At 39.2% G+C, this 24,483-nt stretch overlaps 1 protein-coding gene across 1 annotated transcript in view; it reads right to left on the bottom strand.

Moving 5' to 3' along the window:
* LOC149013439 (uncharacterized) overlaps window positions 1-24,483 on the bottom strand; it is a 66,528-nt gene that overhangs the window by 18,259 nt on the left and 23,786 nt on the right. Inside the window, 27 exon segments of the mRNA XM_089158221.1 lie at window positions 767-850; window positions 952-1,089; window positions 1,178-1,281; window positions 1,359-1,485; window positions 5,781-5,897; window positions 5,970-6,047; window positions 6,153-6,197; window positions 6,479-6,604; window positions 6,691-6,826; window positions 6,991-7,226; window positions 7,340-7,519; window positions 10,251-10,403; window positions 10,560-10,655; window positions 10,749-10,854; window positions 10,968-11,053; window positions 11,136-11,276; window positions 11,371-11,610; window positions 11,824-11,952; window positions 12,032-12,079; window positions 12,242-12,388; window positions 12,651-12,759; window positions 12,879-13,024; window positions 14,163-14,260; window positions 14,364-14,463; window positions 14,566-14,775; window positions 18,109-18,348; window positions 18,431-18,525. Of these exon segments, the coding sequence (XP_089014347.1) occupies window positions 767-850; window positions 952-1,089; window positions 1,178-1,281; window positions 1,359-1,485; window positions 5,781-5,897; window positions 5,970-6,047; window positions 6,153-6,197; window positions 6,479-6,604; window positions 6,691-6,826; window positions 6,991-7,226; window positions 7,340-7,519; window positions 10,251-10,403; window positions 10,560-10,655; window positions 10,749-10,854; window positions 10,968-11,053; window positions 11,136-11,276; window positions 11,371-11,610; window positions 11,824-11,952; window positions 12,032-12,079; window positions 12,242-12,388; window positions 12,651-12,759; window positions 12,879-13,024; window positions 14,163-14,260; window positions 14,364-14,463; window positions 14,566-14,775; window positions 18,109-18,348; window positions 18,431-18,525 (3,515 nt within the window).

Genomic DNA, 24,483 nt, shown 5'->3' with positions numbered 1-24,483 from the left:
AGTGGTGGTGGAGGAGAGACAGCACATGAGTGTTTTAGGTTGAAGATAAAAAGGCCAGAAATCTAATTTGATTTTGATGTTTTAGTACAAGGCCAAATCTGTCATTTCTAATCGATAAGTAACAGCAGGTTTACAGTGTCAATCATAGGAGATCAGATAGTAATTAAGCAAAGTGCATGGGAAAATAATAATTATGGCAAAGAGAGGGGAGGCGCAATTGGTTTGCATTGGGAGACCATAAAAGTTTGTGATCTATGAAGCACCAAAAGAAGCAGTGGGAGAACATAGAACATGAGTTAATCTATTTTCAATGTAGATGGTATTACCATTTGCATCTATCAAGAACCTAGCCATTAGAAATAAGAATCCCTTGAAGTGTGACAATATCAACTTGATACAGGTAGAGAATATACATGTCCTTAGTAGTAACAACATACAAGGTTCCAATGCTAGCTGTGAGCCTCACTTTCGGAGGATGGCCTGGGTTGTGATAAAAATGGAGGCTATGGTTATGTTTGTCTTTCACATCCATCAGCTGAGGATGATGAGTAGATTACATAAGAATGGAGTCTATGCTTATGATTTAGAGTTAACTTATTATTGTTCTTAATCTGGGTGTTCAGGAAGGCAGAAAACAAGTAATTCTCTCTTTTTTGATATCCGTTTTCAAAATTGGAATAAACCAAATCCCATCTAGCACCTTTTAACCATCTTAACCATCTCATATTTTTTAATTACATCAAATCAAACAACAACTTATCAGTACCTGTTCATGGAAACCAGCAGGATCTGCTGCCATATATTCAGGATTAGTATCATCTTCCCTGATTGTAATGGAGTGACCAGGAACCTGGTGTTAAAGAAACATATCCCAAATTATATAATCCCATAATAAGATATCAGGCATGCAACTAATGAACAGATAATGTAGCATCAGCAAACAGCAAATACCTTTTTCTCCTGGAACTGTCTAGCCTTATCCTCCTTGCCAACTGTTAAACCAGACAATGCAGTTGCATTGGCAGCAGGATTCCTGGCGATCTCAACTAGCCGCTGCAGAGATTCAGGGGCTCCAGGCCTTAATGCAAGCTGTAATAAGCAAACAACTAATAACTGAGAGAGGTGTTACAGATCTCAGAAACAAATCAGTTAATCACAATCAAAGGAAAACCAAGACCTTTGCAACAGCATCAACAAGATTGTGGAGTTCTGACAGACTGCCACCAGGTTCCTGAAGCACCAATGTTTGGAAAAGAGAAATGGCAAATTCTGTAGCATTTTCTGTGAAATTTACCCAACAAGTTAGCTGCATTCTTAAAATTACAATTAAAATTAAAAAATAGATCCCTAGTACATACTGTTCCTTCCAGCATCAATAAGCTTTGTCATGTGTACATCATACTCTGCAAGGTTTAGTAATTCACTATGAATAAGACCAATAGTTATATTCTTGTTGAACTTGCGCTCCTCATCTGAGTATACCACCTAGAGGATAAAATTATAGAAACTTATATTAGGGAAACATCATTGGATTTCGAACAGGAAGAGCTTCTTTTTTTATTTTATTTTTTTACTTTTTAACACCCTAACATATTGATAACTTTTTTTTGTACAAATAGAAGTTAATCACCAAAAAGAAGCAGGAAAGGAGGGAAGGATGAAGAAACTACAACGGGACAAAGAGACTAGCCCAAGCGCAGAAAAAGAAGGCTAGTAAAGTTCAGAGGAACCCAAGCCCACAGCAAGAGGTCTATTAACCAGCGGATCCAGGCAGCACAGGGACACGAGTGGGATGGCTTCGGGAGAAATAGTCATGGCAGCAAGGCTGGCAGCAGTAGAAGGCTCTGACAAAGCCCTGGCAGAGGCAAAAGCAACCACATCAAGAAGGCTGTTGGCTAGGGAGTCGATAAGTTAGAGTGATGCAGGATCAGCACCTATTTGGGCCTATTTTCCTTAAAAGTAAACCTAGGTTAGATTCCCTAAGTCACAGGCCCTTGATCCTGTAGTAATAAGGTGAAATGGATGTACGAAAATGGTCTTATTTAACAGGTCTAATCATTTAAGTCAAATTATAAAGCCTGAATAGCTTTTTCTTATGTTTTATTTCAGTTTTTAGTGTCCAAGTAATATGTCTAGAAGCACTGGGCCTAATAGGTTTCTTTTTCTTATAGAAGATTATTTCCTACTTCTATTATGAGTTGTAATGCTGCTTAGTATTAATACCCCCAATAAGAAATAAGAAAGTGCATGGACTGATTAATATATAAATATTCTCAGCACCTCAATCCCAGAGATTCTCTCTTTACCATTCTCTGTTAGAATAGTGTCTGTTTCCCTTGGTAAGTTACTTCCAAGGTGTTTGATTAAAGGTTATTCGTGATCCTTAATTGGTTCTGGATCTCAACCTACACAAGATTTCAGACCCTTACAAGCCTCCCCATCCCCCCCCCCCCACCTACTATCATCTTTTTTTTAATTGAATTTTTGAAATTCCCGCAACACCTAGAATTCCAGGTGAATCTACACCAATGTATCCATCAGGTTTATCCCAAACTTAAGTCACATCATCCCCCAACCGTAGTGACCTTCTATTTTAATTTGAGTATTTGACCCCATTCTGACTAACCAATTTTCAGGATAAAAATATATTACTTTACTTCCTACTTCTTACAAACACCCCCCCCCCCCCAAAAAAAAAAAAACAAACAAAAACTCATGTCTTCCAATTCAGCCATCCAAATCCAACCAACCCTAGAGGATCATATCCTTAATCCCCATATCTTAGGATCAAGTTTCAGACCATTATAGCTCCTACAGATCCCAGATCCCCATCTCCAGAGTATCCACCCATTTCTCCAAGATCCACCATAAATCCTTTACAGACCACACAGTCAATATCATTGGATATTTAATTAAATTATGCATCCCAGGAACCCATTGGAGTTTTCCCAATTTCATCCCATAGACCACATAACGGAAATTTCAATAACCCTTTATTGGTCCCATTTGAGTTGGTTCTCTTAAAAGGTCTTGTTTAACTGGCCCTCACTCATTTGAGGCTATACCATAGAGAAGCTTGAGATTGGCTTGTAGGCAAAACCTGGTGGAGAGGTAGAGCAAATCAATATGGTTCTTTAATGATCAGAAACTAATGAAACCTCCAGAACCAATCAACAAATCACTGTCTAAAATTTTTCGACCAGATAAGAGCTTATCTTTCTGTTCACCAAAAAGCAAAGCCTGAAATCAGATGGAAAGATGCATCAAACACACTCTTCAATGGGTCATGGCTAAAATGGAGAGGTTTTAACAAATTGAGGGCTCAATTCTTCTAATACTTAATGAGGTCAGCCAATACAATGGTAGATACAATTCATTATGAGGTGTTGGGTTAGGGGCATATAGGTCTCAAGATCTTCAATTTAAAAATGAGAAGACTAGACATATTCAATAGAACTGAGTTAGTGTCAGATTCTTTAATCTTGCATTGATTAATGATATTTTAGTTATCTTTCCTCAAAAATAGATTCAACGGAACTGAGTATTTTCTTTTCATCTATGGTTATTTGAGCTCCTTTAATTCAAGGTCTTACATAAGTAATGAGGGAAAGTAAGAAAAATTGATTCTTTATTCAAAGAATGTACTGGATTTAAATATACTCTATCAGGCTATTTGGTTCAACAAGTTCTCATCGTAATGGGCTTGTAAAAATAAGCAGACATCAGGGATATGCGACTTATTTATTAGTCAGTTGATTACCTGATTTCTGGTAATGTTAGCAGTGAGAATCGAGAGTCCTATATATAATCATGTACCCAGCCAGATAGGCATACCAATTTGATAGTTTCATGTAAGCACACCATGAGTCCACAAGGTAGAGAAAATTGAATGCTGAGTCTTAGACGAAGAGTATACAGAGGTTAGGTGTATGCCTAGCCCTACTTCTTCCAAGTTCAAATTTTCAGCAGCTGACTCGTTCTCAAATTGATCTACTAGTTCAAATAGCCCTGAGACTCTTAATGCAGTTAAGGGGGTTCCAAGCAGCACTGCAAATATTTTATTTTGGCCTCTGGTTGGGTTTTATAAGTCTCATGCCTGTTATTTTTTGAGTTTAGTTAATGAACACAACTGCTTTCTAAGCCCAAGGTTGAGATTTTACAGGTACGCAAGATTAAGTAGATGAATAAAATTCTGTGAGGTTGATAAAGCAGTAGTAGTAGCTTGCAAAGCCCCCTAATGTTTTTTGTTGGTTCAAGCTCGTGTCTCCATCATCCAAGAGCCCAAACTTCTTGATAGAATGCAATTTTATTTCCGTATATTCTTGCCAATGTGCATCACGTTTCGAGACAAGATCTAGGTGAGACCTTCGGCACATTTCAGTACAGTCAATTCACGCCCCAGGAGTTTCATGCATCGGATTATGAATTGTCTAGGTTGAAAAATAGAATGGAACTGCACCCCCCCCCCCCAAACCCCCAATAAAAAAAATCATCTTCTCTCTCCTCTTACCCCTCTATTATATCTTCCCTAGTCTAGCCACAAGTATGAGTTATTAGGGTTAACATGCTGCTGTTTTTAGAAGGGGGGAAAATGAGACTCTTGAGAAATAAAAATAAGGGTGAGAGAGATACGACGGATGTAATAAACAATAACGGACAAACAGGGCTAGTTTGTTGCAGATTTAGAATTTGAAAGAATAAAATGGACAGAGAAAATCATCTTGGATTCACTTCAAGAATTGCAGGTCACTCAAGCTGCAGGAAAAACAGAAGAAAAGAAAAAGGTAATTCAATAGTTTCAAACAATTTATCCATTCTTTCCTTCAATTGTTAATCGTCTTTCTTCAAGAGTACACTTGGCTTTATTAAAAAAATTATATCCTTAAATAACTATCCATATAACTACATCTTGAACCTCTGCAAGATATTCCTAAAAAAAACTCCCAATATGATACATAATTACAGTTCAAAATCGATATGATAAATAAGATACTCTGGCCCCAAGTAAAGTTACAACCAAATAATATAAAGATGAACACGGATTGGAGGTCATCTATCCATAAGTGTCTGCACAAATCCTTGGGGATCTGATACGACATTTGATGTAGGACAGGTTTTGAAATGCAAATCTAGCCAAAAAAGGTCCTATTCTGGCCACAAGTATAATTTAATTCTGTGGTGGGGTGTGGTTCATGGCTTGCAGTATAGAAAAAGTGGGAGGCGCTTGAGAAATGAGAATTGAGTCTGGGAGAAATACTGCTGAATTAATATAAACAGATTTGGGGGATCAAAGTCATTGTCTGCTGTCAAAATAGAGTCAGAAACAGAGAGAGTTGAATACAAGAAAAAGATTGAATTGTTTTCCCTTCAAGAATTGCATAGTCACTGATGCTCCATGGCGATAAAAGAAATCTCACAAGCTCCAAATACTTTAATCCATTCATTCCTCATGATCCCATCATGAGTACAAACAGCTCTATCCCATTACAAGAAAAATAGCATACAGGGGAAAGTGTAAACCAAATCATGGAAACAATAACTGATAGCATCCTAAACAAATGGATAGTAGCACTAACTAAAAGAACAAATTTAGTAACACTAGATAGAATGGAGTGCATGGCACTCTTAAGAATGCGTATGGAAATGTACTGCATGTGTGAGCAAGACCATAACTGGAATTCAACTAATTCAAGATAGCATGTTTGAAAATATGATATAAAACTTCAGGACCTCAGCTGAACCTGAAAGAGAAGCAATGAAGCAAGTGAATAAGGACCTACCCAACTCGTGAGCTCCTTAACAACAAGCTTGCAAACATCTCGAATAGCCACCAGCATTGCAAGATGCGCACCAACATGTAAACTGTTGGATGCAATCTCATATAAACTCTTAAAAACCTGCAAATTAATTTACAAATTCAGAACAAGGAAACAGAGTGGACAAATTCCCACACTAGCATGTTACTAAACCTTTTGGGCAACAGCCAATGCAGCTTCCTGTCGACTTATACATCTCAGTAAAATTTCAGGAACCTCAGCAATAACTCCCTGAAAATATAAGTTCCAGCATAAGGTACAACTTAGTGGCATAGGATCATATCTACAGTAGGATCCAAATACATAGAATATAAAGAGAAAGATGAAAAAGAATACCTGAATTTCTGCTTCCCCGGCATCTTTAGTGACCAAAGTTTCCAGCTGAAACACACATAGCATCAAATTAAGGAATATTTCTCAAAAGAAAAATGAGTAAATAACACACGCAGTACCACCCAAAAAAAACCCTAAAAAAGTAGTTTCAGGAAACATAGGAAGATTCATATGGAGATGAAATAGCACAAATTGTCTCATGAACAGTTAGAGAGATCTAAATCACAATACCACACTCATTAGCAACCAAAACAGCACACGTAATGAAAAATCACCCAGGCATGTCAAAGTAAAATGGAAGAACAACAACAAGCGAGTCCACTCACAACCTTCTGAGTTACCAGCTGGTACTTCTCTAATGCATCTCCTGTGGTCAACAAAGGTTCTGTAATGCTAACCCCCAGGCACTCTGTGCCAGATGCTGGAGGTGATGGCTGTGCGCGAGGCAACAACTCCTTAAAACAAATAAAAGCCACATGCCATTAGTAATAAGTCATGATCATTGTCGACAGTGAAGTTCATAAAAATAATGTTTTCTGACCTTTACAGCAGTAGGAGGTTCCACCAAATTCAATTCTGGGGCTGCAACAGCTGAAGGAAATGAAGCAGCAACAGGGTTGATTTCTGGACCATGCTGCATAATACCATCAGGTGCTCGAAGATGACTTGAGGAAGCACTGTAATAGTGGAAGGAGGATTTGAGATAGATTAGCAGTTAAACCATTATAAAACATAGTACGATGCAACCACCCTGCTCCAAACACAACCCCCCCCCCCCCCCCCCCCCCAAAAAAAAAAAGGTGGAAAAGGAGGGAGAAAGAAGAAGGGACAAAAAAAGAACCTCGGCGATTGCTGTGAAACAGGGTCCCTCTCTTCGGACGTAAGATCCATGGGCCATGCAACTGCGTCAAATCCTTGTGCTCCTTGCCCTGATGAATAGACACCTTGGTTGAGCTGCCCTGTAATGGAGCCATAAGCATGAGACAGACCTGAACTAGTAGGTGAAGCAGGTGGTGCAGCAGGAGAAGTATTTGAGGTCTGATTTGATTCATCTTGCCATGCAGACATAACAAAGTCCTATGACACAGATAAAAGAGAGCAGAAGACAAAATTAACAGGGAAGATAAGGAAAACAATTGAAACAGCAGCGGATTTGCTTCTCATGTGAAAACATCAGAACATGCACTTACCTCATAAACTTTGTGCTGGGAATGGGACACGCGGCCAGGTTTAGGACGTAATGGCTCTGGCATGCCACCCATAGTATCTTGTGCATGAGTGTTTGTGTCAAAATACGATGAACCAACACCATCTCTCTTCTTCCTCAAAGCAAGATCTTGACCTATTTTTCCATCAATGGTACTTACAGCCTGTCAAGACAAATAAAGATTATGGTATATGCCCCATATTTTCCTAAAAACTATTTGTCATACAGAAAGCGCATATAACCAGCATTGTTTGTCATCCTATCAAATAAAAGTTCGTCAACTCAGAAACTAAGAACATAACATTGTGTCCTGAATCTGAAACTCAGGTTCATACAATACAACCTCTTCAAAAACTATTTTCGTGCTTATGCTGTTTAAAAAGATTTTTCATTCCTACCATCTATAATAGATAAAACACATGCGAGGGAAATAAGAACTATGGAAGTGAGGGACCAATGACTGTACATACAAGGTGGTAGGTTCCTGGGTTGGACCACAGCAGCGTCAATGTGGAAACTGGAAATTTTATACGTATCAAAATAGACTAAGTATAAAAGAAACAAGAGTGAATTAGATTTTTTGGCCTAAGGAAGATGTGAGATGGAGGAGATGGAAGCTCTAGGAAATTCGGAGGTGCCTAGGGAATCGGTCGTCCTGCGTTTGAAGCCTCCAGAGGTGCTTACCAATGGGGACAAATCTTATGCGGGAGTAGTGGGGAGTTCGTTGTTGCCTGAGATCGATTCCCTCCCTTCTCCTATACAAGCGGGTAAGTTTCGTAGGATTGTTATCCCGAGGAGTACGAGATGCAACGAAATCAGTTCCGTTTTTCGTTGATTGGGCGAGCTAATTTTCGCATCACAACCATGGATGAATTGCGAGAGCTAGCTAGGGGTGCTTGGAAATTGTCTCAAGGGGTGATCTTACATTCTTTGGGGAAAGGGTTTATCATCTTTCAGTTTCATAGTGAGGCAGATATGTCTGAGGTGTGGCGCAGAGGTTTTTGGAATGTTGGAAAGCAATACATCCGTTTTCAGCGATGGAGGCCGGATTTTAATATCCACTCTCCTCAACCAGCGGGTAAGTTGGTGTGGGTTCGTTTCCCTGATTTACCTCTTGAGTATTGGCATGAGAAAGTGCTTCTTTCTATAGCAAAATCTATCGGGAGACCTGTTTCTCTTGATAGACGAACTCGTCTTGGTTCTATTGGTCATTATGCTCGAATTTTGGTTGAATTGGAGGTCGATGTTGTTCGAGTGAATGAGGTTCAAATTGAGCGCCTTGAACCAGGAACTCTTCAAGTTTTTAGTTTTCTTCAGAAGGTAATTTTTGAGGATGATATTCTGTGGTGCTCACGGTGTAATCGAGAAGGCCACTTGGGTCTTCATTGTAGGTTTGCTTCAAACGATTCTGTGGATGGTTTGCAGGTTCAGCCCTCTATCGTTCCTGCAGAAAACCTCCCAACTGATAATCCTATCGTAGATGGGATTCCTACTGACGGTGTGAGAGTGCAGACTCCAAGTTCACTCCAACAACAGATTCGTGTGGCTCTAGAGGTGGCGGGTTTGGAGGACTCTATTTCATCCAATGAGGGTGCAGCAAATTCAATTTCAAATTTCAATTCAAATTTCAAATCAACAAGGTTGGTTCCCTCTGATGTGGTGATCGCGTCTAGCGAGAACTCTTCTCTTGATCTTTCTCTCTCTGTAGAAAGTGATCCTTTTCAACTTCAAAAGATTTTAGATAAGGGCAAGTGTTCGATGTTGGTTGGTAATATTTCAAAGAATGTGGTTACCTCTGTTGGTCCCACGACTAACCAACTTCCACCAATTTCGGCCACTAAGGATATTGGTTCTTTTGAACGGTTTGAAAAGCTTAATGAGAGGCCTTGTGGGGCCCTGCTGAATTCGGTTAGAGTGGAAGACTCTTCTACGAAACAGAATTCGGTTTATGTGGAAGACTTTTCTACACAACAAAATTCGATTAGATTGGAAGAAGTTGCATTGGACATGAACTCTAATTTGGAGCTTCAAGTGGGGTCATGCGGGGCCCAACAGAATTTGAATAATTTTGAAGCAGCTTCTTTGGCCGTGGACTCTAATTTTCAAATTCAAAATTCTTTAGATGCGACAAAGTGTTTTAATTCAATTGGTAAACTTCCTTTGGGGAGTTCTACAGATAAGCTCAAAAGTGGTTCGGCCAATTCATTTGAATTTCAAAAAGTGCTTGTTGCATGTAAGAGTTCTAAGCAAATTGGAAACCCTTCTTTGGGATGTTCCTTGGTGGGACCTGAAGTTGCAAATATTATTAGAAGTTTGGTCATTGAAGGAACTAGGGAGGATGATTTGGACTGTTGTGGGGCCCATCAGAATTCGGCCAGGTTGGAGAGTTCGGACAATGATGAAACTTTGCAATTGAAAGTAGTTCTTCCACCTTCGTCTATATCAGTGCGGGCTAAAGGTTCTCCTCGTCGGAAACCTGGTCGTCCGAAAAAGGCTCACGCAGTGAAGAAAGTAGTAACAAGTAAAAAGGGTTCTATGGCAGATTAATTCAAGACGGTAGATGCAGCTTTAGAGAAAGTATCTCTTGTGCATCAGAACCTCCCATTGGGAGAAGATAGTGCTGCTATGTAACTATTGCTATGAAGCTTTTCTTAAAGATCTTGATTTGGATGCATATAGACGTCCTACATATCGTTTCTGATGGTTTAGTTGTTGTCAATGATGAGTAGGAACCAATGAGGAAGGGTGTATTGGGGGCAACTGTTGTTGCAGGTAAGTAAGGTAGGTATTTCTTTTCTTTTTCTTATTTTCGTTATAAAATGACCCTTTTAGCGAAAAGATAAAGGAAACAAGAGTAGGAACTCATACAATGCAAAACGAAGACCAATTTTTACCTCCTTCATTGCTGCTCGTTTAATCACTGCACAACCCCAATCAAGGTTATCATTTGTGACAAGTAACACAGCTTGTTCAAGAATATCACAAGTAACATTTAAGGCCTGTAGCAAGTTCCTCAAGTGATGGGAAATGGATCCACGAAGAGGTTCCTGACAATATAAAACTAATTGCAAGTTAAAAAACATTAAACAAGAAATTAATGGCAAATCTGCATCACTCTTGCTTAGCGGATCCATATATAGTTTTTCATCTCAATAAACAAGTACAGGGAATCCAGTAACCATCATAGAAATTAGGAAACAAACCATGCATGTAACATGTGCTAAACTTCCTGCAAGGCTTTCCGCCATCAAATGTGCAGCACGATACATACGGCTCTTGTCCAACTCCATGGCATAGTCCTATGATTGCATTTGTTTAAGAAAATAAGAGATTAGAATCACTATATCCAGGCTTATGGTGTATGCAGAAGGGAAGTCAAGGCAGTAACTGACCTTTAGAACCAGTTCCTTTGTTGTTTGCATTGCTATAGCAACACTGTGTTCCAGAATAGAAGGCATTATCTCTTTGATAGAACCATCCATCGCCAGTGGAAGAATTCTGCCATTGGTCATGAATAACCATTTCAAGATCTTTCAGTTAAAGCATAAAACAAATCCTGGCAGTTTGTTTGGCTGTTAAAATAGAGGAAGCCCAAAACAACAATTGCAAACCTTTGAAATTGCAGATGAAGGCTCAAGGCATGGAGCTTAGGATTGAGAACAACAAAAGTTCCAATATTAGGTATAGATGGGGGGAGCTGAAACAAACACCCAAAACAGCCAGTGATGAAATTGCATTACTTTTTTAGACAAGTTGGGAATGGGACTTCGCAATCAAACCTGACTAACGGTAAATGCTGGCTGGGATGGAGTGATTTGTGACAGCCCCTGACCCATTGAAAGTCGATCAGATATGTTCAGATTTGCCATCTTCTCATCCTCCACCAATGAATCAGAAGCACTATCAAAAGGAGCAGTATACTGAGGCCAACAGACAAAGTTTGCATTCAGCATATTAACAATAGTGAAAGAACTAAGATCTAAACAGAAAAAGCATAGGAAAACAATTACAAACCTGGGCTAATAAATTTGAATGACCACCAGGGTGCAACAGAGTTGACACCTCAGGCTGAAGGTCCACTTGATTTAATGTAGATATCACTCCAGAGTTTATTTCAGCAATCATCTGTGGTTGAGATGCTCTGACATCTCTTGTTGAAAAATCAGGATTTCCTTCAACTTCCCTGACCCGGTCTTTAAGAAGAGAAGTTGGTTTAACATCTTTCATGTCAACAGCGAGGTTCTTAAATAAGACCTAGATTATCAACATTGAAGGTGGCAGACAAAAAGTGTAAACAGCAATACAAATCATTAAGCACATTCACAAAATCAGGTAACAAGAAAATTTCTCCCTCTGAGCCAACCTTCACAATCTCTTCAGAGTTTAGACTCCTGATAATAAAGGTACCCAAGGACTAAGCCAACATTCTGAGAAAACTTGGAGAAAGAACGAAGAATTTCAACATACCTCAATGTCAAACTTGAGGTTCATTTTTAGATTTTGAAGAGCATAGATTTCGGCAAGCAAACTAAGGATTCCCATTGTCCAAGGATTGGGAGGATGATATGCCAGACTGCTCAGGCATGGTTCCAAAATCTGCAGAAAATACTAGAATGTGAAAATTTTTACATGGCAAGAACAGAAAAAAAGATCATCCTTCATATGATGGTTATACCTTTGAGGTAAAGGGGACAACAGCAATCATCAATCCCTTCTCATAAGCCTAACAGAATATAGAGACCAAATATCAGTAGAAAGATAAAGACTTACAAGCTGATAATCCATCAAATCTGAAGGTATTTTTCAGCAAAGAACCAAAAGAATTAAGGAAAAGGAGACGATAACCAGATTAACTCCAGTAACATTGTGAGATGAAGATAACTACCTCTATTATCAAAACTTTGGGATCTATTTCTCGAGCCCTTAATACTTGATTTCTTCCAATTGTGAACTTCCCAAGCCAGCTACCAAGATTTTTCAGCAAGGAACGCTCTTCTGAACTGGATTTTATGAGCTTTGATCTTAAAACAACCTGTTAAACTCAAACATATCAGGAAACTTCTTCCATAACCAAAAACATCTACCTACTACACAAAGCTCCCACCACTGCAGGGTCTGGGAACAGTCATAGTTTAAGCAGACTTACCCTGCTTTGCAGAGAGACTGTTTACAGAGACTTAAAACCATGGCTTGCTCAAAATGGAGCAACCCAATTTTTGCACCAAGGTCTACCCTCAAATACTCTTCGATAACCATAGTAAACAATTATAAAACAAAAAAGTTTGCAGAATCACCTTGCAGTTCTCATAACTAGCTTTCACGATCTCCATATTCAAAGCTTTTGAATTAACTTTCTCTAAGAACTTCAAGTAGAGATCATGAAAATTTGGCTCAATGCTCACTCTATTCAAAGAGTTGGACAATAATAGAGGTGTCAATTAAATGTAAAGAGAACAATAGGAAAATAAAAGATACATCAGACAGAACAGACATAATATGAACATTATCCATAAAATATTAACCTTTTCATCACCATATACTGTGCAAACCATGGGTAGTACTGCTCCTTCAGAAGCTCACTAAATACTTTTGCCTTGGCTTCAAGATTTGCAGTTGAAATATTGTTAACAATAAATAGTATTTTGTCTTGAATCTCACATGTAGGTGCCTGTATCCAGGAAGTTACAGATAATAAGATCTCTGAGATATGATGAATAATGACAGAATTAGTGTGATAAAAATCACCCAAAAGCAATAACTTGTCAGATGCACAAAGATACTGCAAAAGGATTGCCAATGATGCAATCTATTCCCCATCATTGTAGTTGGAACAAGGTTTCCTTGATGTATAAGGTTAGAATTGTTTTTAGTCCAGTAAATTATATTTTGAATGAATGAGGATATGGTTCGTCATCTAAATTACCATAGCACTGCCGCTGACTGAGAAAGTGCATAAACCTAAGTTCCAGGTCCAGGAGCCCCCAAAAAAAAAAAAAAAAAAAAAGCTAGTCAACTAAGTAGCTGACAGGACGACTCATACAATCATATCTTATCCAGACACAGCAAACAACAGGTCTAAGGAATGGAAATCACATATTCTATTTCGTAAGCCTATATTTTAAGAGTTGGAATTTTTACCCTAAAATTTAGTGTTGGAACACAGCACCATTACAGTTAAAAAACTTAATAAAAGTAATGTGATAGAAGCTCATGCCTCGTCAAGTGGTTATTGTCGAATGCCTGGTCAACGGTCACAGGTTCAAGTACTGGAAACAGGGGTAAGGCTGGCTACATCTAACCCTCTCCAAACCCTGCTATACTCAGAATCCTTGTGCACTGGCACTGCCTTATACAAGGGGATGTAATAATAGGCTTGATATGCATCGAGAGATTTAACCGATACAGCCAGATTTAATATCTACACAAATTGACATACCAGGAAGTACCAAAACTAATAAATCTATTAGAGCAAATTTCACAGGCACCCCAAAATGGAGGCCTTAAAAGCACGACACCCCACTTTATGTTTAAAAAGCATAGAAACCCCAAAATTGGATTAAAATTGGATTTTCATTGGATATATTTGTCAAATTTATCGCTGAAAACGGGTTTAATTACTGTTTATTTTAAAAAATCCCTATAATAAACAGTGTCTGAAAGGTTTTCAGTGATCAATTGGACAAATATATCCAATAAAAATCCAATTTTGGGGTCTCTGTACTTTTTAAACATAAAGTGGGGTGTCAGTGCTTTAAGGCCTCCATTTTGGGGTGCCAGTGCAATTTGCTCAATCTATTATAATATACCTCGATAGGAGTGTCCCTTCTTTCAGCAGCTTGAACAAGTGTTTCAATGTTTAGAGCAGAACCAAACCCTGTATTATATGAATGCTGTCTAAGCATACCTATAATTGAAGAAAACAATTATAATCAGAAGCAGAAAATGCACTCATATGGTCCACATTAGCAACATGGGATATATTATCACAACTGAGTACAGAAAATTACTGGTAGGCATAATCTCATGAGAAGAACACAGGACACCAGGCGAAGAAGACACAGCTGCTGGACCACTTCCCACATTCTCTGAAGGCACCATCTGCAAGGGCTGCAAAAAAACATAAAAAATCAATAATGGCATGGAAATCTAAGTTATGCATGAAGAAGCTACCCAATATATGTGTGAAAAAGCAAAAATCACAGCACATACCTTCTGATGGGTCACCACATCATGCGTGGAAACAAGTGAAGGCTGCCCAGCAGAAGGAAGGGGCTTTATATAGCCAACCAAAGTTGAGGATACTTCATGCCTGTCATCAAGAAAATCTTGATGTTTTTGTTGGAGCTGGGGTGGAGAAGAGAGTTGCGGCCCAGATTGTGTGGCATTAGATTCCATTGACGGCCATGAAGAGTTTGATGCCTGAGAACAGAGCATAATAATCTTTTAGCAAGGAAAACAGACCATCAACCATCAAAGTGCATATTGACAACCAAAAAGAAAAAGGAATTTAAAGCATCCAAAAGAAACTACCATTGCGACATTATTCAGACCAGGAATACTTGTAAAAAGCTATAAGGCGATGTGGTTATGGTGTAGGGGATGATTAGGGTTCTTAGGGTTAGGGGATATGAGGATCCTTTGTGATATGGGTTGTGAAGGTATGATCTCTTAGGGGGAAAGGTTAGGTTAATGTTTTGTGGTCAAATATGTTCTTAGGATCTCAAGGATACATAATGCATCACTTGGAAGATATGGGATAAATTCCTTAAGATGAGAAACTAGGGCCTAAACATGTCAAAATGGGTGGAAACTTGGAGAAATGTAGGTAGTATTGTAATAATATGAAGATATGATCCCCCAAGTTTGGCGGGGTTTGGATGGCTAAATTAAAAGATATTAAGGTTCTTGTTTTAGGGTTTTGGAAAGTATGAAAATTCAAGAAACAATAATATCTTGAAATCCAGCGGTCCAATTGAGATCTAAGATCACTAGGGTTGCGGGGATGAGGGTCCTAAAGTTTGGGACAGATGTAACGGTTAGATTGGCGTAGATCTGACCTTGAATTCTGGGTCTCTAGAAAAGTCCACAAATTCAAGAAAATTCAAGAAAATTCAAGAAACTAAAAAAGAAAGGTGCAATGGAAAGGGGGAAAGAAGGAAGGCTAGATATGTTTGCTTACCAGTTAAGGAGGCTCTTACTCTGTTAGGGATGATAACTTACTGTTTGGGGACTAGCATGCTGAATTTGCCAAAAGAATGCCAAAGCCAAAGTTGCCACAGGTTTCCTTCCTTGGAAACCCACAACTTCACTCGATATCTCCTCCAATCTAATTTATTAAACAGCAAAACTGAATTCCTTACAAACAATGGGCTATATTTATAGCCTTTACATGAAGGATATCCCAATAGAACTCAACCGTAAAGAGTTCTATTTGAAATAGAACTCAGACTTAAACTCAACTTGGACACTTAATTAAAGAAAGACTATGTGTAAGGACTTCTAACTGATTAGTAATTGCAGAATTAAAAGAATTTCCTAACTTAAGAAGGAATCCAATTTGAAATAAGATTCCAACTTGACTCTTCTACTTGGACTGGGAACCCTATCATAACCAAGCAAACAAGGACTCAAATAACACAGTAAAAATAGATTTGCACTATTAAAATTAGGCTGAACCTAACAAGAGTCACTAGGACTCCAAAAAAGGAAGGTAAAATGACAAATTTGCCCCCTGACCAAATTTGGCCTTCCTGGGGGGGCCCCAAGATAAGGGCTTCTCTGGAAAGGAAAGTCCCCTGGTTACATCACAACCTAACAAACTACACTAGATAACCAGAATAACAAAGATAGCCAATTGTACTAAGTATAAGCATACCAAACAGCCAATAGTATTACATAAAAACATTATCAAACAAAATATAATGAACAAGGAGAAATAAGATTTAAGAGGATCCATGGAATGGATGGTGCTGCAAAACATGGATGGTCATAACATATGTCAATGATAGTCTACAATCCATTATGGTCCTCCTTAAGTAGGGACTCCAAATGAATTGCTAAAAGTTGCAAAGTGTACATGCCATCACTGTACTCAATTTTGGTGATGTTCCATAATTCTGAAATCAGTTATGGAATGCGCAGTTCCACAATAAAACAATTGGGCTCTGTAATCAATAATTTTGTGTGTGTTCGTGAGTTTCTTTTTCTCTTTTGTTTGGGGTGGGTGATTGGGGGAGAAGAAGGAGGAGGGGGTGGGAAGGCAGGTTGGAGGGTGGGGGTTGCTTCTCCATAATTATCTGATTGATTCCATTATCATCTCAATTTTTTGTGGCAATTAATCAATTGGTTGGCTAGAATCAAGCTGGTGGTCTTTGTAAGCAATAAGAGTGTTTTGGTATTCCATGTATTGGTAGCAGTAGTAAGAGGCATTAGATTGATTCTTCTTCACCCTTGGTACAGATCTAAGCTTGATTATTATTGGTATACCAGTATATGACATCAAAGCAAGGTGAATCAGCAATGTGCAATCACAGTCTCTATTTTATGTTTTCTGTTCTGCATGCTGTCATTTTGTGGAAATTCGCAGTTGTCACTTGTATACAAAAGATGACCACACTAGTGTATGGTGCTGTGACATGGTCCATGGGTGTTCTGGTAGAGATGGCAATGGCAAACAGTTACTTGGTAGTGCAGGCAGAGCAGTGACAGTGTTTATAGAAGTTTTTTCAGGGTCTTATGGACCTGTGGTGACATCTGTCAGGCTATTACGCAAAACGGTGGTTGGTAGCAAGTGGGAACATGGGAAACAGTGTACATGCACATTGCATGGGGCAAACACAGATCCATGCTGATGTAACCAGTAGCGAAGTGGCAGAACCGGAAGAGGGCATAAACTTGAAGGTTGAAATGATTTGAGTCCTCTTTTCAATGCCCTCCGAGTTGTCTGGTAACCTTGCAAATATTCATGGAATCATTGCATGGAAAAAAAATAAAAACCATACAACCAACAGAAAAATGAAGGGTCAAAACAGGCACAAATGGAGGTAACAAATCCAAATCACAGCAACCATGAAATCAATTGAATGGTTAATTGCTGTTGTCAAAGATCCTTCAAAAAAGAATTCACTTTCACACAAATGAAAAGCCAAATTTTCCAGGCCAAAGATGCAACGATAAAAAGTGGAGCTTCAAAGGCTCTACTAGGAGAGCAGGGGAACCTGTACTTCCAGCTTCAATTAGACGCCTATGTTTCTGGCACATAAAACATCACAAAGTGCCGAAGAATACAATAAAATGCATTTAGATTCACACTGAATGACTGCAATATCATCATAGGTTAATTATGGCACACATGCCTGCAGCTTGGAAACCCACACTACCAAATAGCATATCATAATGACCTAATATGAATTAATATGCATTTAATTCATATATAAAAATTCCAAGTTCTTGCTGCCAAGCTTGCCAATGATCTTATTATAATTGCAAGACTATACCATAGGAGCATAAAAATATGCAAGTAGGACATGAGAGTTTTTCAGGGATATCTTCATAATGATGGCAAATAAAAAAAATTTAAAATTTATTAGCAGTTGATACTTTAAAAATTGATTTCTCTTGGCATTAAAATTTAGCAAAATCTTTCTGCAACATAGCAAACTTTGGCCGCATTACCAAAACCATCACCAAGTTAGTATTTAGAAACCAAAAAAAGAGAGAGAGAGATAGGAAGCATATAAAATCAACCCATACCTCCATATTATCCAAAGTAGCTTGGGAAGAACCCTGAGGCTGATCACTAGATGTACAATTGACCCCACTTGATTCTACATGGCCCAATGAGATTCTAGCAAGAGCACATTCAATGAATGCAACAAGTTCAGCATGGATGCCACGCAGATGAGATATTTGCAAGATATGATTACAGTACTGTGGCCATTCCACTAAACGATCCACAAACTGCTCCAATGCTTTTGCCCCAAATACAAACATCTGCTACCAGACAGGCATTAGAAATAACAGATAATTATAAGACATGAAAAAGACCACAATGGACCTAAAGGGCAATACTAACTTTGGAATCTGCAGATTTCCGCAGTGCATCCAAGACTCCATGAAGGGCTATACCAAGGGTAAGATGGGTCACCAGTTGATGCTTTATTAGGGAACCTGGAAGAAAATTTTGAAACACTAGACCTTAAGCCAAATTCTAATAAAAAAATTCTACAGATGTACCAAAATTTAACAAATCAGCATAACTAAGAAAAGGATGTTAAGGTGGATGATGAGCAATTATATAAAAAGGGCAAATCTAAGGGAAAAACTCATGCCACTGCAGGGTCAGGAGAGGATCTTAAACGTATAAGGCCTTAACCCCCACGTCAAAGTGAGGCTGTCTCCTAACCAAAACCCACGATTACTAGGTTGTAATGGAGCAACCCTACAGTAGCACCAGGTCCACCCAACAGATGGAGGAAAAATAGAAATGGAAACAATCAAGAATCAAGATGACTGGCTATTTCCTAACCAAACCCGGAATTAATAGGTCGCAACAGAGAAACCCTACTGTGGCACCAGATCCACCCAACAGGTGACGGAGGAAAAATAGAAATGGACATAATCAAGATTGTCATGACTCTAAGATTGCTCATATTCTATAGCTAACTGGGGACTCCCTACCAAACACGATAGCATCAACCCAACCCCCCCAAAAAAAAAAAAAAAAGACAAGTATTCCCCGTGGACTATTCATCAATCCTCTGACTCCTCTTAGGTCTGAGGGAAAATCCTCCTTCACAGGCCCATTACCCTTAGAGCCATTCTGTCTTCGATCAGTGGCCAGCGAGTCTGAGGAGCCTCCCTCTGGCTTGACCACTGGCACACACCACTGGGCATTGCCACAGTCAGCAAGAATAATATCCTGTTCTGGTATCCTTGGGCACTCAAATATAGCAGGCTGATCTACAACCCTACTGATCTGTGCAAAAGCAAGTTTAAAAATCTATTAAGAAAACCCAACAAACCAGTTGAAGCCAAAGCCGAAGATGTAATGTCTGATGCTCCAACAACGGAAGCCCCAAAGGCAGAAGACACCAATGAAGAGCCCTACATAATGAAAAAGTGGAAGATGAAGAGAAGGAGCTTGTGGCTCAGTTCATTGCATTCAAGCACATAGATGAGAGTATAATTGAAAATTATCCAACTTCTACCATCATGGAAAGCCAACCCTTGATGTTTCAAACATCATGCACATGCTGACACGCATGGAAGAGTTTGGAGCTATGGAAGTTGAAGATACAACTGTAGAAGACCCCATGTTTATGGCTGCAGACTTTGAAGATGAACATAGGCTTTGTCATGCTCCCATAGTACTTTATAGAGAAAGCTCCTAGGTTTGAAAACTTCATTTCTAGTGTTCCTACAAAACTAAAGTAATATGTGGGAATGGTCTACACTTCTATGCACATGTTACTCTGCCCACGTCACTATCAAATTTGAATGAGAGTTGATGCAGATCATCAATCAATTTGAGCTTATTTTTAGTGAAATAAACGTAATATGCCACGTTTAGGGCCTAAAGTAGCGGCATCTAGACTAACTACGAAATTAGCCTATTTTTTATCCTTCTCAGTTGAAAAATGGCTCAATTAGTTCAGTCCATCAAATTTCTGGTTCAATAAAGCTACAGATCTGTGTCTTATTACATTTTCAAATTACAAGTAATTGGAGAAGAAGTAAGCCTCCACACATGGGAGGACTCCTGTTCTGCATTGAGTTAGTTAGGCTAGCTGACAGTTAAGGTAAATTGCTTTCCCACTGTTGTCAGAACTATTCTAATCCAAAGAGAATATAAATCTACTTTGAAAGGTCCTTAGGCCCTTTTTGAACAACTCCCTCCACCCTCCCCCCTCCCCTGGGAACCCCAAGAAAAAGGAATAACATGGCAGAATAATTCAGACTTCTTTTATTAAAAATTTTCCAACAGCAAGAGCTGCTTCTGCTTCCTCCATCGTGGGACTGACCTAGTAGGTCATATATAGGTTGAACTTGGTGAAGCACATCCAAGCTGCAGGCCTTGGTGAGTCACATCCAAGATTCCAGTGGGTACCCTTGGTGGGTAATATTCAAAACCTGTTTTGACCGTGGAAGCAGTCAAAAATCCATCAATTAGACTTGCCACCTGAACGGAACAAGAGTAGCTACAGATCTGATTTAAGGATTCATTCTTCTTCCACCCCCAACCCCCAAAAAAAATACTTGTTTTATATTCCTTGTGTTTGCTGGTTTACGCTAACCATCCATTCAAACCCTCAGTTCCCCAGCCTTACTGTTCATTAGAATTTTGGATTCGCTCATAGTTCCTGAAAAGAAACCCTTCACAGCAAACCTCCTTCAATCCCCATTAGAAAGCCTAAAACCAAATCCCCCTTTGACGCCTGGAATCCCCAACATGTTATTGCTTCGGATTTGAGATCTTGGTTTTGGCTCTCAATACTATTGAGGCAATATCAGAAAGTTTTCATCAAGAAGAAACATATTGAAGTAAATTACATCAGCCCAGGCATTCCTTAAACTATCTTATGATAACATCCTGCGTTGCAATGTGCAGCAGTGCAGATCAAAGTTGTTCAAACTATTATTATACATTGCTTAACATCCTTCAGTTCAGTATACTGAGTGAACAAATGCCCCAGCTAAATCTCTCCTGTTCAGAGGCTTTATAATACACTGATTTCTAATCTAGGATAAGGATTCGGTTGGTCAATCAATTTTACTATCATAGGCTAGCATCTTGTAGTCATGGATCTTGAAATTATTAATCTTATATTTGAGCTTCAGAGACAGTCCAAAACATAGTTGGCAAAAAGGGAATGGCAAAAGATCAGTCTAACAGTGTGCTTTACATGGCAAAAGATAACACGTGGACAGCCAAATCAAATGGTCAACGAAAGGGAGAACAGTTAAAAGGGCAAATCGATAGTACCCGAAAAAACAATGAAACAGCACTTTATATATTCCACAATCCATTGTGAGCTCCAATACACTTGTGGAGTGGTTCATGTTCAGAAGGGGTTGGGAAGCATCATTTTAGAAACCATTTTAGTAGATACATCAGTCTGTAGCTCAATCTCAGGAATGCCACATTGGTGTTCAGTTGAAGTTCAGTTTAGTGTTTTTTCTTTAGGGTAGATCTTAAGTTGACGATAATGTAATGAAAATTGTCACCTTTCATGTCATCTTAACAGCAGTGAAAAACTCAGATTAATTAAAGTTCCCAGTGAGGGCCAGGGGAGAGAAAGGGACAGATGGTCAATTAAGTAAAACTCTGTGCAACAAGCCCAAGGTCAAGAAAAGGGGAATGTGTTTTAGCATACTTATAACACATCCAAAAGGGAAGGGTAGTCCTTTGCCCTTTCTTGCGATTGACTATGCAGAAAGAAAAAATAAAGAAGAAACGGCATTTAAAATGGCAAAAAAAGATGAATGAATTTAAAATGCATTTTTTGCTGATAAAAGTGCAAACTGTTCAAATAGGAGCCCAGAAATGCAAAGAGAGGTTAAGAATGCGTAAATCGCACTCCAGAGTTTTCAGGTGAATATATTAGAAACTTCAAAAAAGCCAAAAGGAGCAGCCCCCACTCCATAAAGAAGAGCTTGCTACCCATGATGGAGTTCCCAGGCCTAATGAAAAGTACAGCAAGTGGGGGCAAAAGAAGAAGAAAAAGATGTCATTGGAAGGACACAGCCCTGATTGTTTAGAGACAACAAGGGCTAATTGAGAGAAAAGATGATTGACTTGTAGAACCAGTAATCAAATCAATGATTAATCTCTTCACGTGGAAGACAAAGCAACAAACTCTACCGCTTCGAACAATGTCCTCCCTATTGACTTTGTTATCCCACATATTTCAAGAAGACGACAATCCATGACTATGTCAATGCTATATCTTCTGAACTAGGTTCTTGATATGGTGTGGAGCATGTGATAATCTTCCAAGCTCTTCTATTCCGCCTCTAATTCAAAACTTGATGACATGTTTTCTTGACCAGAGGGAGAATTGATTACAGTACAATGTTAGACTTATTTTTACAGCCCTAGCCAATTATGGGTTCTTTATTGGATTCTCTTGAAACCACCTGATTAGAAGGCCCAAATTCTAGGTCCACAGTATACACAAATTGAGTCTTATAACATAAAACATATAATTCTAGTGCATGAGGCCAATGACAGGCCATTGGGTTTATCCAAGTTTGTAGTATAGCATTAGCAATTGGTTATTAGGTTGCTTCTTTGCTGGTTATTTCAGTTAGACTGTATCAAGGAGTTTAAAGTATAGTAGAGTTCACATTAAATTTTTTGTGCCTGGATGTGTGATGCAGGTTCACAATCAATTTGGGTTTCTATTTGATGCAACCAATGAGCTTTTGCTTCAATTCTTACCCCCAAAGCAATAATTGTAGGGTTTTGGGATAGGTTTGGGAAGGATTAGGGTTGCCAAGATGGGATGGTTTTTGGATTGTTTAGGGCATTGGGTAGGGTATGAGGAAAAATCAATTAACAAAACCTAGATGGGTTGGAAGAAAGGTAAAATTAGGATTTTAACAAAATGGGATATGATTGGAAAAAGGTTCAAATTTGAGGAATTTAGGGTTACGGGAAGCTTGTGGCTAGAGGGGAATGAGGATCTAATGATTGTTGCCCAATCTTGCTGTCTCTCTTTCCTCTTTTCTTTTATTTTCTTCTTTCTTGATTGCGTGAGGGAGAGAAGGGGCTGTTTCCTGGTTTCAAGTGAAGGGAAGGGGTGGGGGTAATGACCGAAGGGATTGGGTGTCCTAAGAAGGGATTGGGAATGTAAACTTGGACTGGGGAGTGGGACAGCAACGGTTCTTGGGTTTCTTGCACAGAATTTGATGTGAACAAGGATCAACCCCCTGGCTGAAACCCTTTTGTGGGCCCCACGGCCCCACCAAGGTGGTGCAATGGGTATGGCTGAACCCTAAGAAGGGTATTTTGGTCAATACCAGCCCTAAATATATGCTGGAATTAAATTTCAGATTTTTATTTCTTAATTCTCAAGAGTCTTGTTTGATTTAAAATTTGAGTCCCCAAGTCCTTAGGAGACTTTATTTAAAGGGGGACTCTTTTAAGCCTTTTATTGAAGAGGAGATCCTTTCTCATGTGGAGTCATAGAGTCTTAGGAGGAATCTATTTTCAAGAAGATTCCATTAGTTGTCTAGTTTAAATTGATGTCTTTAATTGCGTGGCTAAGATTAATTGTAAGGGAGATCCTAAACTATATAATGGATTCCCAGTTAGATTCGAGTCTTTAGTAGGCTATAAATAAGCCTAGTCTTACATTGTATTCTTTAAGTCTGATTACTAGATAAAATTAAGTTAAGGATCATTGCCTTGTTGAGGAGGCCACAGTTGAGTAATTAAAAGTTCTTATTCAAGATCAGCATCTCCATCAAGAATCCAGCTTTCTTCTGCCTATCTCCAGCAGCCATTGACAGTCGCAGCAAGTTCCAAGCAAGTACAGCAAGCCCCAGACCTCCCCTCACCTTTCAAACCCATCGCCCCCCTCCCTGGCCCCTTCCCCTTCTTGCACAGGGCCTAGAAACCCCTCCGCTCCCATCATAGCCCCTTCCCAGCCCTGCCCTCACCCGCGCAGGCCTTCCCAAGCCCCCCCATCTTCCTTGCGACAGCAAGGGTTTCCCAGCCCCTGCCTACCTTGCAGCAGCCTCTCTCCCCCTTTCAGCCCTCTCTCTTTCTCTACTGACTTGCAGCAACAACAGAAAAAGAAAGAAAAGAATAAAGAAAATAGTTCAAGACTGCCCAAGATCTTTCCCTGGTCATCCCAAAATCACCCCTAAACCTCTCCCTGGGCACCCTTTTGTTGAGCTTAGGTTCCCCCAATCATCCAATGCTACTTTGTTAAAACCCTAAACCCATCCCACATTTCTCTGTAACCAAATTCTACACCCATTTAGGTTTGTAAAAAAAACCAAATCTTATCCAAACCTTCCCATAATTATTTTAGGATAGGTACCCTAGATCATCCCATTGACTTTTGGAGATTAGTTGCTAGAAGATTCTGGGCAAACACTAAATTTTAGGGAATCCTT

Source organism: Hakea prostrata, chromosome 6, assembly GCF_041222555.1.
Source record: "Hakea prostrata isolate BN-2017 chromosome 6, UWA_Hpros_2, whole genome shotgun sequence".
NCBI classification, from domain to species: Eukaryota; Viridiplantae; Streptophyta; class Magnoliopsida; order Proteales; family Proteaceae; genus Hakea; species Hakea prostrata.
The sequence above is the reverse complement of the archived record's forward strand: the minus strand, read 5'-3'. Positions and strand labels throughout refer to the sequence as shown.